Source organism: Brachyistius frenatus, unplaced genomic scaffold (assembly GCF_029030835.1).
Source record: "Brachyistius frenatus isolate BFR_SWC_R1_liver_20210118 unplaced genomic scaffold, ASM2903083v1 Contig_5, whole genome shotgun sequence".
Taxonomy (NCBI): Eukaryota; Metazoa; Chordata; class Actinopteri; family Embiotocidae; genus Brachyistius; species Brachyistius frenatus.
The window spans coordinates 7,916,444-7,932,199 of record NW_027210604.1 but is presented as its reverse complement, the minus strand read 5'-3'; the positions used below and the strand labels follow the sequence as shown (position 1 = coordinate 7,932,199).

Sequence of the window (15,756 nt, the reverse complement as noted above, 5' to 3'; positions counted from 1 at the left end):
GGCAGTATATTAATTCCAGTAAGGAGAACTCTGCAGACTCACTTCTGTTGGCCATGAAGACTTCTAGTCCGGTGTTCTGCAGCAGATAGCGTCTGGAGAACACGGCTCGGATCTCACTGAACATCCATTTGCCGTGCAAACCCTCTGAGTAGGCCAGTACCTATTGAGGAAGAGAATAACATTTTCACATAAAGAAAGACTAATAAGTGAAGAGCAGTGAGTACAAATGTGTACAATTGTCAAGCATCATTATCGCAGCACTTCTTGCAGAGAATGTGTCTTTTTCCCACTTTCTCTTTGATCAATAATAAAGAAAGATCGCTTGCTCTTACTTTTGCGTCCGTCCTCTTGAATGTAGGATCCTCCTCATCTACCTCAAAGTAGATCTCAGTAGTAGTGATGGACAGAGTGCCTCGAGCCACCACCACTGGAGCTACCAACTGAGCTGGAGTACTCAGAACCACAGGGCCTGGGGGGGATGAATGTATTACTCGGGTATTACTACATGAGGCATTCATAGCACTGACAGGCTCGTGACACACAGCAGTATTAAGAATCACATACAACAGAATATTAAAGAGAACGTTACAGTCATTTCATGTTAGTTAAGACTCATCCTTTATTTCTTCTACTTTGCCTTCTATTGTAAGCGACCCATCGGATGTAAAGGGAAACCGCTGGATTAAATTAGGTTTTTGGTCTGATTTGCACCAGTTTTTAGTAAATTATAACTTGAATCTTCTTGAGTCAGATAAATCAGCCGGATGGTTAGTGGAGCTGCAAAGCTTTCAAATGTCCAACTTGCCTTTGGAGGTAAAAAGTCTTGGACGAAAACGTACTAAAAACAAGAGTCATAGACAGTTTACTGTTTAGTCGGCCGGTAACATAGTGTCTGTTTGTGTGTCCTTATGTGTTTGCATCTTACCAGCAAGGTTATCGATCTCTTTTTCCTGCAGCAGACTGACGGCATCATCGTCTCCCTCCAGCATTAACTCCGCCTCCGGGTTCTGGGTGACCACCGATTGGCTGCGGAAAGTCTTTTTTGACTTTAGCCCCTCCTCCTCGTCCTCCTCTGTACCTGTTTGAATGTATTTTTTAGCAGGTGCAGTTCGAGTACATGATTTTTTTTACAATAGTACACATGACTGACCGTAGTCATTCAGAGCTTTGAGTGACATGTCGGCATGAGTGGATCCAAAGGCATTTCGCACGAATCTCCGTCTCCTCCGCAGGTCGTCCTCCCAGTAGTCTAGACGCCAGAAGTCATGTAATTGGCTGGCGACATAAAAGGAGCAAAGATGAGTCATTTCAGAGGTTTGTAGCAAAAAAAAAAAAAAAAAAAAAAGGGTGTGCATTTGGAGAGTTACAGGAAGTTATAGATAAAGTTACGAGAGACATTTACGCTAGCAACTTCTCAAATTTATTTCCTACAGTAAGAAAGTTCCTCATTATTTGGATAAAGGGCAGCATTTGACCAGAAAAGCCTTTTCAACTCTACAAACACCAAAAACAGGCTTTGAGCTGAGAGGAAAAACACATAAAAATGATTTGAGAACCAAATGTTTTAATGAGGAAAAGCATTTTGGTACAGTGAACAAAACATAAAAATATCATTAGGACCACAGAACTGCAGCTAAAATGTAACTTTTTTTTTTTTTTTTTTTTTAAATCTGAGCGAATATAAAGTGTCTTTCATAACAGGATGCTGATAAACACTTTACTTCATCAATAGTGACATGAGGAAGACAGGCTTCAGATGCTGCATGTCCTGAAGTTTACTTTACATGTCCTTAAAGTAGCTGCCGGCCTGGAGGCAGATCTGGATAACAAGCAATCACCGTTTCAATGCGAGTTGTGCTAAATAAGGAGATCGGTCTCACACAGCTACCAGGCAGCTACGATATTAGGAGTGAACTCTGTGTGTGCTGTATGTACGGTTAAAAAAAAAAAAATCATTGTTATGAATCTCACTTTACATTTTTGTTGCTTTATTTATTTATTCCTATAATCTGATAAATCACTACACAAACCACACGTCATGTCAAATGACATCCTGTGAGCAGTAATAGCAACTTGAAAGCGTGCCGTGCGAGAGAATAACTTCACATACAGTTCCCCGCATCGCCCGCTCACCTCTGTGACATTGTCCCCCACGCTCCGTGCTTATTGGTCAGGATGTTGAGGATCTTCTGTTTCAGCTGGTTAGCAGTCACATGATCTCTGTGCTTAGCAGCGCTGATGAGGTGGTCACACATTTTCTCCTCCTCCCTCCGGTCCGCAGCATACTGGGCACAGTTGGACTGCAGGAGAATGGGAGGAAAAGAGGGAAAGTAAGAAACCCAACAACATAACTGTCAGAGATGAAGAGACTGTGGTAACAAGGAAACATCTGCAGTTTTACAGAAAGTCAATTTGTTCAGTTTGAGGTAAAACCAATAAAGCCTTCAGATGAAGAAACTTGTAAATATTTTTTAGGTTTTCAGATGAGGAAGCTCAAATATGGAAGTACACTGTATAAATGGTATTGAAGAGTCTCATCTAATTATGTAGTCATACATTAGTGGAAACTGCTGACTAGACAATAAATCGGCAAAGCCAATATATCAGCTATCTGATATCAACTTATGAGAAATACTGCATATCGGTATTTCATATATTGACAAATATGTAACAATAAATGTTAGTGTAAAAATGCCAATTATTTGTTAATGGTAATTTCGAAACTGTGTCACTTTTAAAGTTTGTCCACTGTGGAGCACTGACAAGTGTCATTTAATCTAAATTTAAGGAATTCTTGTCACATGTTAGCTTATGTTATGCATTTATGTTGAAAAATAAATAATGGCCAATTCATTGTTATTACAACAACTCCAAGAGTATTAGCCCCAAATATTGCTTTCACAACTCTAGGGTCCAAATTTGTAGTTTTTAAGGATTCATTTCATTTTCAAACAATAATAAAGTGACAAAAATCAGATGATAAAATAATATATTGGCTCAAAATTTCACAGAGCAAACACATTGAACAGTTCATTTGTGTCCTCCTAAAACATGTATTGATAAACAACCTATAATACTAATTAATACTACTATTTGAAGGTACTCATTTATTTTTAAATATCCAGGTATTTGTTGGTGACACTCAGTAAAAACAATGAGCATTACATATTGGCCACTTCACAAGTTTGTTTTTTTCCCCTGTAGCCTTACATACAGTATCATGACAAACAGAAGTGGTGCTCTGCTTGTGTACCTCAAATTCTGCATGCTTGTGTACATCCTCAGCCCTCTGTCTGTTCAGGATGAACTCTGCTTCGTTGGCAACGCGCACAATATGGTCCTTCATGGCGTGGCACAGGAGTCTGGTAAAGGAGTGAGAACAAAGGTGTAAATCAGAGAAGCGATACTTCCACTTAGGGAAAAAATAAAAATCTAAATCTCAACAGGATGGACTATAAAAAGACTCGTCCATGGTTTCAGCTAAAGCTTATGTATGCTTGTGTAAACATCATATAAATCATTTTCCTTTTTAATGTATATTCGTCATTTTGGTTTTGTCGGGTTTTTTTGTACTGATGATCCAATTAAGTTTGGATTAAAAACCAAAAAAAGGCAAAATTACAGGCAGTGAAAGTAGAACAGACCAAATCAGCTGTAAAGTTAACTGCAGTTTAATGACTCGACTTCCTGCTGAACACACATGGCACTGTGCACTTATCATGGCAAGGTTCTCATTAGGGCTCTATCAAAGCCATTAGTTGTTAAGCACTGATAACAGTATTAGAGTTAATGTATGAATCACAGGGACATCTGTGGGCCGATGATCAGTCAGTGTGATGGATTACCTTCCTTCGTTGATGAGCTCAATGAAGGCCAGTCCAGCATTCTTCTGGATGGAGTTTTGCCACTCCTGAGTGTAGAAGATACATTAAAGATACATTAAGATGTTGAACCATGGTTGGGAGTAGAATAGGTTGATATTGATTAAACTTATAACTGTATAGATCATCTTAAACAGAGTATTTTCCTGGAAATTAAACTGAAAGCCAGTTATGTAGATAAAAAAACTGTTTCATTTTTATGAATCTCAGTAATTAGACAGTGACTTTTATTAAAATCTGGTAAATAAATGCACAAAAATGTACATTGTATATGATTAGTCGAGCTATATGAGAATATATATTGCTTCACAGTAAATACTATTACTTTATCCAACCCTGGTTGAAATAGCTGAGCAGTTTGTTGTGGGTAATCAGAAGATTAACATGTAAAAAGCAGGAAAAATGTGATTAAAATAGCTTTTCTAGAGGAAAAAAGCAGAGCACTGTCATCATTTCCCAACAGCAGGTTAAAACGTGTAACTTGCTGCAAAACTGCTCAAAGTATGGAAGAAAAAAATGCCTCTTATACACTCTCTAAGTGTTAATGAAAATGCACCCATCTTAGCATATGTGAGTGTTGTATGTGTTTGTGCATATTAGAGTGGAGACTTCAGTGCGGGATAAGAGTGTTGCTGAAAGCCTCAAACTATCAGAGCTCCATTAGTTCCACTGGCTCTTAAGGCTGTGAAGGACACGTGGGACTATCTCCTGTTACATCCCCCATCCACAGGATCGATTTCTGGGCTAGGGTTTGCTCTCCCGAGCCTCTAATGGTAGACAAGGCCGGAGCCAACGGTAATACTATACATGCTGACGAGCAGCCATCCAGATAAGTGGTAGGGGCGAGGAGAGGAAAGGGAGTGGTGAGAGGAAAGGGCAGTGTGGAGAGTTGTAGAAGATGAAAGCAGTTGCTACTGAAATACGGAGTTAAAATTGACCAGAAAAGCCAAGGTTCCCGATGGTGTGATTGAAGATGGAGCAGGAACAATGAAAGGAAAGAAGCAGAGACACAGCAGTGGAGTTGAAGACAAAAGACAGGCAAGAGGAAAGAACCGACGGGCTCCTTTAAGAACAAGCGCTCTTATAGGCCGACAGAATCCAATGAAACAGAGAGCTGATGGGAGATAAACTTAATAACTTAAAAGAAAAAGAGCACTGGTGACCTACATCATCCGAGGAAAGATCTTAAACAGTAAGTTTCATTCTGTCTTCTCAGCATTATTCAGGAAAACAGAGATACTGGCATTGAATGGAATTTAGATAAATGAGCCAGATGACCTTCAAAATGAATTAAACTGGACTGTTTTTGTGATTTAATTTAGTTTTGGTAAAATCTAGTACCTGAGAAGTTATGTGCATATGATTGACATGAAAAGTTGTTTTTGTGGCCGTGATATTGATGAGGGAAACTTTGGTGTAATAACGCATAGAAGGTGATATTATATTACATGTGCAAAGTGCTCATTACATAGTAACCCCTGCCTCACAGGGCACATCAATAACTCGACAGCTTCCTGTGTGCATTAAACTTTGCCAATCATAAGCGATCTAAGAAACAAAGAAATGTTCATAAGTAGTTCGAAACGTGACAAATTGAAGACCATTGTTCGGGCCTTGACAAAATGGATGGTAAATGGAGTGACAGAGAGGAGAGGTGAGGGGTTACCAACCTGAGAACAGAGCAGCATTACCAGCTCCACCACAGATGTGCTCGACTTCATACACACCAGACCTGCAGCACAGAGACATACAGCACAGTCAGGAGCCTCTCTTTCTTGCGCTCTAACACACACACACACACACACACACACACACACACACACACACACACACACACACACACACACACACACACACACACACACACACACACACACACACACACACACACACACACACACACACACACACACACCACTGCGAGACACAAAAATATCATCAAAGAAGACTGTGGTGTCAGAGGTTTCTGCTATTGTATACAGTAGTCATCGTCAAGTTTATAAAAAGCATGCCACAGAAAAGACAGGAACAAACAGCAGAGAAAAAAGAGGAAGGAGAGAAGAGGAGGAGGCGGGCGAGAAGGGAAGGAGCAGAGGTGAGGAGAGGGAGAGATCAACACTGAGACAGTGGATCACAAAAACAGGACGCCAGGAAGCAGGTGGGCAGAAGGAGGACTGCAACACATTTAGTACAGCCTATAATACAAGTTATACTACAAGTGATCATAATCTGATCTAAAAATATTGACATGTCTGACTAGCTGATTGTAAATAGTGCAAAATACTGACTTCATACCTGCTTGAGGAATGGGTGAAGCAGCCAGCTCAGACTCTCACTCTCTCACTCTCTTTCACACACTCTCTCACTCACTCTCTCACTCTCTTTCACACACTCTCTCTCTCTCTCACTCACTCACTCACTCACTCACTCACTCACTCACTCACTCACTCACTCACTCACTCACTCACTCACTTTTTTCTTTTTCCTCTCCGTCTTTCTCGCACGCAAACATCGCGGTGAGGGACAGTGAATGAGTAGACTCCACAGAGAGACGCCAGTTAGAGAAAAAGGAGCCGTGTACAGCACCTGTACCTTCTATGAGCAGTTCCTGCCCATGGCTACCCAGCAGCGTCCTAGAAAGAAAGGGTGCGAAGTCCACAAAAATCTCCCTCAACAGGGGGGCCACCTTCTCCAAAGCGCGCTCCAGCTTGGTGGTGATACTGTGGTGCAAATAAGCGAGAAAAAGATGAAGAGAATAGGAGCAAAGGTTTAAAAAAAAGAAAAAAAAAAGAAAAAAAAAAAGGGAACACAGAGGAGCATGTGAGGCAAAACTCTGGGGATATACAGTAGGTGAGAAAGGGAGCAAGAAAACCATGCATGGAAGAAGTGAGTAGAGACAGGTGAGAGGAAGGGAGCAGAGGAAAGCACAGGACAACACAGGAGAAGGGAAAAGGCAAGTGAAAGAAATAGAAAAAGGTCTGAAATGGACAGAGAAGACGAAAAAAGAATCAAGAATCAAATATGTAGTTATGTTTTTTTATGGAAGCACTATGTGTCGGTTAGTATTAGTAAGAAAAGCCTGATGATGCTACAGTTTAAAGGCTAATTATCGAGCTAATCATCTTAGCGTTGTGGGATGAGTGAAGCTGTGATAAAAATTAAACCTGAAAAAAGCTGCCCTTTGTTAAACTGTACTCAAAATACTGTATATATTGATTTTTCATGTAAATGCTATATATTTTAAAGTGCCTTTACGTGTGTAGATCACTTTTCCATTCTACATTCAGCTAAGAAATGGAGCGAGTAAGGCAGGAAGAGTACAGCAAAGCAGACTAAAATATGGAGCCATGACGGCAATGAGGTTCATACTTTGGGCCTTAAGCACATGATTTCTGAAAACAGAAATGAGTCACTAGTGCTCACGAATTTTAGTTTTGTTTTAACCGGCTCAGAGTAACAGATGAGTGACATTTGCCAAAGCTGCAATGGAGGTTAAAACAAGACTCAGGTCTGATCAGGAGTTTGGGGTTAGTGTGAGAGGACGACCATGCCAGAAGGGACAGACATTACCTGCACTGCTGTAAACAAATATGAGCTGCTAGCCTAAAACAAAAGTGATCTTGCCGAAGCAAAGATGTCTGTCCTTTCGTGCATGGCATTCTGGGAACATTTATTAGTGGTTGGGCGTAGCAGAGGGTGTGTGGTGGAGGTGGGGCAGAGGGAGGGGGCATGGGGACAGGACGAGTATCTCCTTGCCTAAAACACTGTCCTGCATCTCGGGGGGCTGCCTGGAAGCCTGCCAGAGAGCTAAAAGACTTGAGCTCAGGGGGCGTCTGACCGCTGCGCAGCGCACACTGCGCCACCTCACAATAGGAACTGCAATACAAACCATACACACACACACACGCACACGCACACACACACACACAAAACACACGTACAGACACACACACCGATTAAGGAACACATACACACGAACGCACTCAACCGCGCGCATGTGTGTGCACTTTTAGTAAAACACGTATCTGCTAACACGTCTAAAGAGAGTACATTGACAGAAATATTACAGTACAAATTATCTTCAACGGAATTATATATAATTCCTTCTAGTAATGCTATTTCCTAATTAGTTAAATCTTCATATTGCAGATCACCTTATGTTGAATTAGTGACACCTGCACAGTATGAAAACACAAATAAAACACAGATTTTTGTTAATGACAATTTCATTTACATGTTAAGACGGTTAAACTTAACAAATTATCAAGCTGGAATAATACGTGGTAATAGGTTTACATACGCTACAGTTTGCTGTAAATTGTGACATTAAAACACAGTTGCCATGTAAGTGATGAAGAGCACAATAGTGTAGACTGGGTGAAATGTGTCAGTGGAACAGTATGTGTGTGCATGACAACATAGAATACATGTAGCTAGAGGACTATTTATATTAGGTTATACCACCTTTAAACAACAACAATGGAACCATTATCTTTTATAGTTGTTAACTCAATCTGGAGCTGGCATATCTGAGTCTTTTAATCTCTAGTCTTTTGCCACCCAGCACAACTGTCACATTAACAATCTAATCCTCGTCATTTGTGGTTGTGTGGTCGATTGCTCCTGACATTTTTAAACAATTACAGTGGCTAATATCAGGGTTTTGATATATAAGCCTTAAAAAGTCTGTAGGTGTGAGAAATGTCTGTGGCAGTGAGCTGTTGGTGAAAATTCTTCGGGAAGGATGAAGGGACAGGAATGAAGTGGGAAAGGACAGGCACCCAAGAAAACAGACAAATCAACATGAAAACAAAAGCCAAAAGGAGAAAAAAAAAATAAAGAGTGGGAGAAAAACTGAATGGTTGAAGCGATTAAGAGGTTTATGATGATGAGAGCTCTGACCTCATATTTTCCATGGTGTCTTCTGGCATGGGGGCCACTGTCTGCACCGCTGGCAAATTCTTACTGGTTGCACCGTTGACAAATGATGAAGATGAGGAGGAGGATGAGGAGGCAGAGTCTGTGGCACCTGGACAGAGCAGAAAGATGGGACGAGAGCGATGAAGAATAAGACAAGCATTACAGTCACATGAATAAAAAATGACAATGCAGGATAATAATCCAGGAAATGTATTAATGTCGCTGATCAGTTGCAACCGAATTCAATTTGGATTGCATTTCACTGGACTGGCTGTTGCGTGTCTTCTGGTAATGGCCCCCGTTTGTGAAAATAGCTCTGCAATCAATATACAGAATCCAATCCAGGGAACAAATCTCTTCCTTTTCCATTATGCATGTATGATACAATTAAATATGTCTGACAGGCTGACAAAGCTTTGAATACAAATCCAGGCTGCTACAGCGGCTCTGCCGAGCACACTGCTACGTAGAAAAAACACTGATCTGCATGTCAGCTGATATGTAATCAATTGTCGTGTTGTTATCCCAAGTTGCTTATTTTTAAATTCATAATCTGGATCAAAGAATATCTCATATATGGTTTTCTTTCTTTTTTTTTTCCCCCTGCATGGAAAATTAAATATGAGCCATGACACTGTACTGTGTCCAGTATCGGAGAGTTCACCAAATTAACTTCATGGCTAAGATATCTTACAGTCGCTGTGGTCTCTGCAAATTCAGAGAGCACAGCAAGTGTGCTCTCTCTGCCTAGTTAGAATCTGATGGTTCAGTTCATTTATATTCTAGTTTGTTCTGGCTGTCAAAGGACAGCAGAGTAAAGCATCAAAGAGTTTTATAACAAGGAAAGAAATTCAATCCTGCTTGATGGAGCAGCCTCTAAATTGCTGAAAGCCTTTCACACGTACACCTTTGTCACATTGTAGGTGTCTGTCTGCTGCATCTCCTTAATTGCACACAGAATAGATGCAGTGCACAAATTTACAGGAGTAAAAATACCCAAAGATATACATTTAGGAATTAAATAAATAGCATGAAAAAGATGTGGCTGTGAAGAAGAATATCTATGTGTTATCTCCCACCTGTAGTGTTGATCATGCTCTTGGGAGTTGCTGTCGCAGCAGCAAAAATGTTGGGTGTGCTGCCGGCAGTAGCGGATCCACCAGTGGTGGGCGTGCCCACCGTGTTGACTGATAGGCTGCCGGGTGGCGGCTTTTTGACTGGAACCACAACACTCCTGTAAGAGATGAGACCCAAAGACATTAAATAAATCTAAACACACTAGGTTCTTTATTTATTCTTTATCGCCTCCGCTGTGACATCATGGCTCCTTGCCTGCACTGTGTGTCAACTTCTATGATCATGACCGCACAGTCGACTTCAGTGAGTGTGGGTGGGTGGGTGTGCAAGCACGTTTACTGCTGGCTAAGGCCGCTATAAAAATATCTAGAGAAACAAAGTATTAACAGGTTGTTTGACCTTCTGAAGTAAGTTAATCAATTAATTTGGCCTTTGTTTGAGAATTATTTTTTTAAATTTTTTACCACGAAGATGCGTCATCACAATTTTTTTTACTAATCTATCTAATATACACTAGGATTTTTTTTACAATGCCAAAGATCATCCCAAATGGATCTTTGCTGTTTTTAAAACTTGACAGTTGAGAAAATCAGGCAGCTACAAGGATATGCATTACGTATAAAAAAATATATATACAGTATATACATATATATATATCACAGAAATGATAAAATTGCTTATTGGAGAGTGTCGTTTTTACTTGGTGTAAAGTCTCAACAGGATATCATTCTCTAAAGTTTCTGTGTTACAATAGAAAGCCATCAAAATAAACCGATTTCTAATTCAATCTATTTTTCAGTGTGGCACATAGAAACTGATATATTTCCTGAAATATCAACATTACAAGCTTGTTTAACATTGTGGAATAGTGAGCACTTAATTTTCAAACGTACAGGTGATACAGCTCTGACTGTTTATCTTAGAACCACGCCTAAAATATTGTTTGTTAGTGACTGTGTATTTGTGATTTATGTATGCTGAAGGATTAGATGTCTTAGCCTGCCTGACCTGAGGAGACAGGCTTGATACATGGGGAGGACATCTTGGAGATAGATATGGAGCCATCCATGATCTATTATGCACGCTGTCTTCAATCAATAACTTAGCTCTCAAGGACTGCGACGGAGCTGGATCAAGGAGACTAAGTGATGCACGGGAGGTATAGGCAGGTCATCACTCAGTGGAAAGTCTATGTGGTAACAGTTTGGAGAAGAATTTAAAGCTGTTTGCAGACGTTGTTCATGTTCATTCAATGTCTAACAACTTCATCTTTTAGCAACATTATCTTAATCTCAATGTAGGATTTTTGCCCAAGATCAAAGACAAAAAGAGAAGAAAATGAATCTCTAGTATCATTGTATTACTACTAAGAAAAATAAATAATTGTTGTTTTGTTTTTATATTGAATTAGCAAACAAATTGTGGTGTACAGTAAATGTAGAAATCTACAAATGAATCATTCAGCTAAATCTATATTATTATGCTTTTCTTAATTGTGCATTATCAGGGTATCAATGGAACAAACAAATCAATGTGACTGCTGCTGAGTAATGCATAATATGTATATTTGTTAATTATACCATCCAAAAGGCTTTGTTCAAAAGTGAGACTTACTTTTTTAAATTCTAGACAATTGATCAATTGATTCTGTACCCACTGTTTTTTCTAAATGTGATGTACTCCAGTTTGAGAAATAGCACTGTACTATACGTGTCTGTATCAGTATTGGCTGCAAAAATTGATTCACTGATGGATGTGTCAGGCTGCACTGACTCCGATATCTCTGCCAGTTTTTATGCCCCCTGCAGGTCAAACAGTAACTGAACTGGGACTGACCTGTCGAAAGAGTGGAACTGCATGGGCAGCATGGGGTGTGTCTTCAGAGCGGGGTCTGGGTGGTAGGGCGTCGGCCCGGACTCCTGCCCCAAGTCCGCGCCGTCAAGGGGAGCCGCCACCAAGCTCTTCAGGATCTCCTGCGTTTCAGGGAGACAGCAGTGTGAGAGACAAGCTGCCGACGCAGTGAGGAGCATCACGACGTTGTGCACTATGTTTTCAATGTGGGCGTTTATATTTATTACACTGCAAAACATTATTATTTCCTCTGGCGAAATCCAACACAGAGAAAAAAAACCCAAAAAAACACAAGCACTAAACTATGTATGTGTATGAGTAAGAAAAGTGTGCATGTTTTTATGATGAATAACCAAACTTAACCGAAGTGGAAGGAACATACAAGGTGACATCTTAGCCATGTTCGGACCTGCCATTCAAATCCAACTCGGGTGATCTGACCAAAATTACACAGCTAAAAGTAGCTTGTTAATCCAAACCTCAACCGCATTGGCTGAATGCAAATGCATTTCCTGACCACACAGAACCACATTTTGCTTTTCTGAGAGTACAAAATTGTACATATGAAAACATATTGCTTTTCAGATGCAAAAAATAATCACAAGCAGTCACTGGGGAGATTTAAAGGTGTTGACTACTGTTTTTCTCAGCTTAAAATTTAGACATATCTAAGCAGCCAGGCCTGACCGAGGGCATCACAGACCCACCTTGACGTTGATGCCTTTGTTTGTTTGACTGATGCTTGAGATGGACGAAGGCGGGGCTTGGCTGGAGTTGGGGTTGCAGCTAGGGTTGTGGGGAGAATCCAGCAGGCTCTCCTGTGACCTCCTGACATCAGACGACAGACTGCACAACAGATCTGTGCCTCCTCCCATACCCCCTCCCCCTCCTCCGATGTCTCTGTCTCGGTCTCTGTCTGTCTCTCTCCCCACCAGGCCGAGCCCGAGGCCCAGACCCATCTCCGAGCCGTTCAGCGATCCGGCCACGTGGCCCTCTTCTCCGATGCCTGAGTCTGTGTGGGGGAGGCCTGCCCGGGGAGAGTCATCCACTGGGGTGGGGGTCTGTTTGTCACGATCAGAGAAGGCTGTGGAAGGGTGCTCTGCACCATTGTGGAAGAAATAAAGGACGCAATATGATTTTTTTTTTAGGATACACAATGATGGAATTAAATTATTAGTATTTCTTTATGTGAAATGCATTAAGAAATCCCACAACATATTGTCTGTTTTTAACGTTTAATTCTTTGCTATTTAATCTGGCTTCTGACTGTTTATTTCTCTGCCAAGTAATATCCTTCTTTCTTCTTCTTTTGGTCTCACAAAGGCATTGTTGTCAGCTTGAAGTCTTATTCACTACAGCAGCATTACAATGATGAGTCACCACTGGCTCATCCAAAATCACCCTCTAATATTGAGGATATTGCAGCAGAAGAAAAACAATAGTCACCTGTACTGGTTGGGGAGTTAATCTCGTGGCGGATGCTTCTCCCTGATAGGCTGGTAGACCTGCCAATCTCTCGCTGGGGTTCCAAAATGTCCCGGTACTTAGACACCATGAGAACTGAGATAAAGTAAACGACTGCCAGCGCCAGAAACTGAGCCTGCTTACTGTCATCCTACAGCAAAAACACATGGACATAAAATGATTCAGTAAGGAAAAACTCAGGTATATTTTTCCCTTATATTTATAACCTGACAAATACTCTGTACACTGTAAAATACAAACACACTTACCACATCTCTGAAAACCACAGCTCGAAGACGATTAATGTCTACATCCTGCAGGAGTCTGTCTGGATCCTGCTAAATATGGAAGATATATAGTGAGGCATACTTCTGTGTCAGATTTTTAAGAGTTGCTGGATGTGTATTTGGATTTCTGCGTGTGTTTGTGTCTGGTACCTTGCTGGCAGTGGAGGCACTGTGGAGGCTGTCCTGTGACTTGCTGCTGGTTAAGGAGGACTTGCAGCTGCGATCTCTCTGTCTCTGCCTGCACTCGAGGCAGTTCCTCACTGCCACACAGCAAACTGATGGACACATGGAGGTAGAAAGGAAATAAGTAAGTATTATATTGTGGCTTGGGGATTTTACATTTAATGGCTTTTCTGTTAAAAAAACAACAACCAAAAAACCACGTCTGAATCGTTGCAGCTTCTTGTCGCTTCGAAATTCAATAGTTCGACTCAGGAAACAAGATAATCTTTTGCAGTGCACACCCATTTCGGGCTGTCTTCGCCACCTAGTTTCGATTGGGACAATTCAACAGTAACTTTGAATCAAATGCTTCATTAATTGATTGGCGAATTGACAGATTTAAAAAAACAATTTTTAAATTAAATTATTAAACAACAATTGAGAATTCCTTGTTCCTAGCTTGTAAAATGTAATTAATATTTTCATAAAATTTTTATTTTTATTTTTTATTTTTTTTTTAGATTTATGGTATATCATAATAATATTAACATATTTGAGTTTTGCAATGTTCGACAAAAATTTAAACGTTTCACGTCTGGGAAATGCAACAGGCCCTACTCAACAAGGCCACGACACTTTGAGTCAGTCGTTTTAAACATTTTGGTCAATATTGAATACATTAAACTGGCACACACCCAGGCGGAGGCATTGCCTCATCAGCCCTCCTGATGACATGTTCTTCTCTGCTTCAATCTCACTGAAGTTGAGGGAGCTGGCAAACACCAGAACGTCAACCATGGCCATGAGACGGGACAGGAAAGTAACCGCTGTCTCTGAAGACATGCCCTGTGTTGCCTCAATGTTCTCCAACTCCGTCTAGGGAAAGGAGAAAACAAAAACATATGCTTGCAAGTTATTCAGTGAAAAACTAGCAGGCACACACACTGAATTAGATGCTCTCTCAGTGGTTTTGGAAAGGTGCTGAAATCCTGTGGTAGTCTCTTTTTTTAAACAACAGAAGTAGCATTTAGAAAATGTATGCAGCCAGACCTTTCGTGACTGCAGCAGTCACAGCTGGTTGTACCAACACACAGGGAAACCAAACTTGAGTATCATGCCGGTTCAGTGAAAAACATACTTATATGATGAAATCTGGCAACATGAGGTGCTCTACGCAACACACAGGAAGTACAGCCTGATGACACACAGGTGATGGTAACAGTGGGATAGTGACAGTAGCAGTGTGGCCTGTTAGCAGTAACAGTGGAGGTGGAGAGACAGGTAAAGCTCGCCTTGAATATATAATTAGACAATTAAACCGAGTCCTCTTTAAATACTAAATTCGCAGTATATCGACATTGAAAATAAATCTGAAGGCAGCATTGCAGGGGTTAAAACCAAGTGTGTGGTTTGCTGTGTCTCTGCTTCAGTAAGCAGGGTGTGCAGGGCTGTGGAGAGCCAACAAAGTGCAAGCATCTGGAGGTTCATCAGAGCAAGTGAGCACAGACATTTGGGGAATAACAGACACACAAGGTGAGGACAGAAGGGCTTGGGTTGGTGCTCTTAGCTCTTCTGGTGATGATGAGAGTCTCAGGCTCTTTACGCACCTCTCCCCCTGCGCCTCCTCCCCCAGGAACAGGGGTCACCTCCTCTCCCTTTGACCCCCTCTGGGGTCCGTCTCCTCCTGCCTTCTTTAGTGTTGATACAAATGGGACAGGCTTAGCAGATGCAACCCCCAAGGACTTGTGGAAAACTCTCATGCTCTCTCTTTCTCTCATAACATAGACTCAATAATGTATCTATTATCACCTCTAAATAATCTTCTCACTCCAGTTTCTCTTTATTATCAACCCACCTTCGAGCCTCTTAGGTTATTCTATCCACTTTATTCATATAATATTCCAACAGGGTTAGAATATTTCATGTTTATGAGCTAGATACAATGAGGAAGATATATAGATATAAACAGTATAAGGTGGAGTATCGATAAGCAGCAAAGGAGCACAACAAATAGAAACACTATGGATGTCAGACAGGCAAGGGGTTAGTGTAAGTCACAATGGCAAATAAACCAGAACTAAGTATTAGTAGAATAGAAAGAGAGGAAAAAAAAC

At 40.9% G+C, this 15,756-nt stretch overlaps 1 protein-coding gene across 14 annotated transcripts in view; it reads right to left on the bottom strand.

The window, feature by feature from the left end:
- Window positions 1–15,756, bottom strand: part of nbeaa (neurobeachin a) — a 91,693-nt gene that overhangs the window by 9,175 nt on the left and 66,762 nt on the right. For 2 of the 14 annotated variants that reach the window (XM_069720333.1, XM_069720364.1), the window contains exons 27-45: window positions 15,250–15,333; window positions 14,338–14,518; window positions 13,631–13,755; window positions 13,463–13,531; window positions 13,176–13,344; window positions 12,437–12,828; window positions 11,715–11,851; window positions 9,881–10,035; window positions 8,784–8,910; window positions 7,638–7,757; window positions 6,468–6,601; window positions 5,552–5,613; window positions 3,846–3,910; window positions 3,254–3,362; window positions 2,134–2,300; window positions 1,151–1,275; window positions 926–1,078; window positions 333–469; window positions 43–160 (exon numbers count right to left, since the gene is read on the bottom strand). In XM_069720333.1, the coding sequence (XP_069576434.1) occupies window positions 43–160; window positions 333–469; window positions 926–1,078; window positions 1,151–1,275; window positions 2,134–2,300; window positions 3,254–3,362; window positions 3,846–3,910; window positions 5,552–5,613; window positions 6,468–6,601; window positions 7,638–7,757; window positions 8,784–8,910; window positions 9,881–10,035; window positions 11,715–11,851; window positions 12,437–12,828; window positions 13,176–13,344; window positions 13,463–13,531; window positions 13,631–13,755; window positions 14,338–14,518; window positions 15,250–15,333 (2,629 nt within the window). Of the gene's footprint in view, window positions 1–42; window positions 161–332; window positions 470–805; window positions 839–925; window positions 1,079–1,150; window positions 1,276–2,133; window positions 2,301–3,253; window positions 3,363–3,845; window positions 3,911–5,551; window positions 5,614–6,467; window positions 6,602–7,637; window positions 7,758–8,783; window positions 8,911–9,880; window positions 10,036–11,714; window positions 11,852–12,436; window positions 12,829–13,175; window positions 13,345–13,462; window positions 13,532–13,630; window positions 13,756–14,337; window positions 14,519–15,249; window positions 15,334–15,756 lie in introns of all 14 variants that reach the window. The other 12 variants (XM_069720392.1, XM_069720411.1, XM_069720381.1 and 9 more) reach the window with 10 other exon arrangements.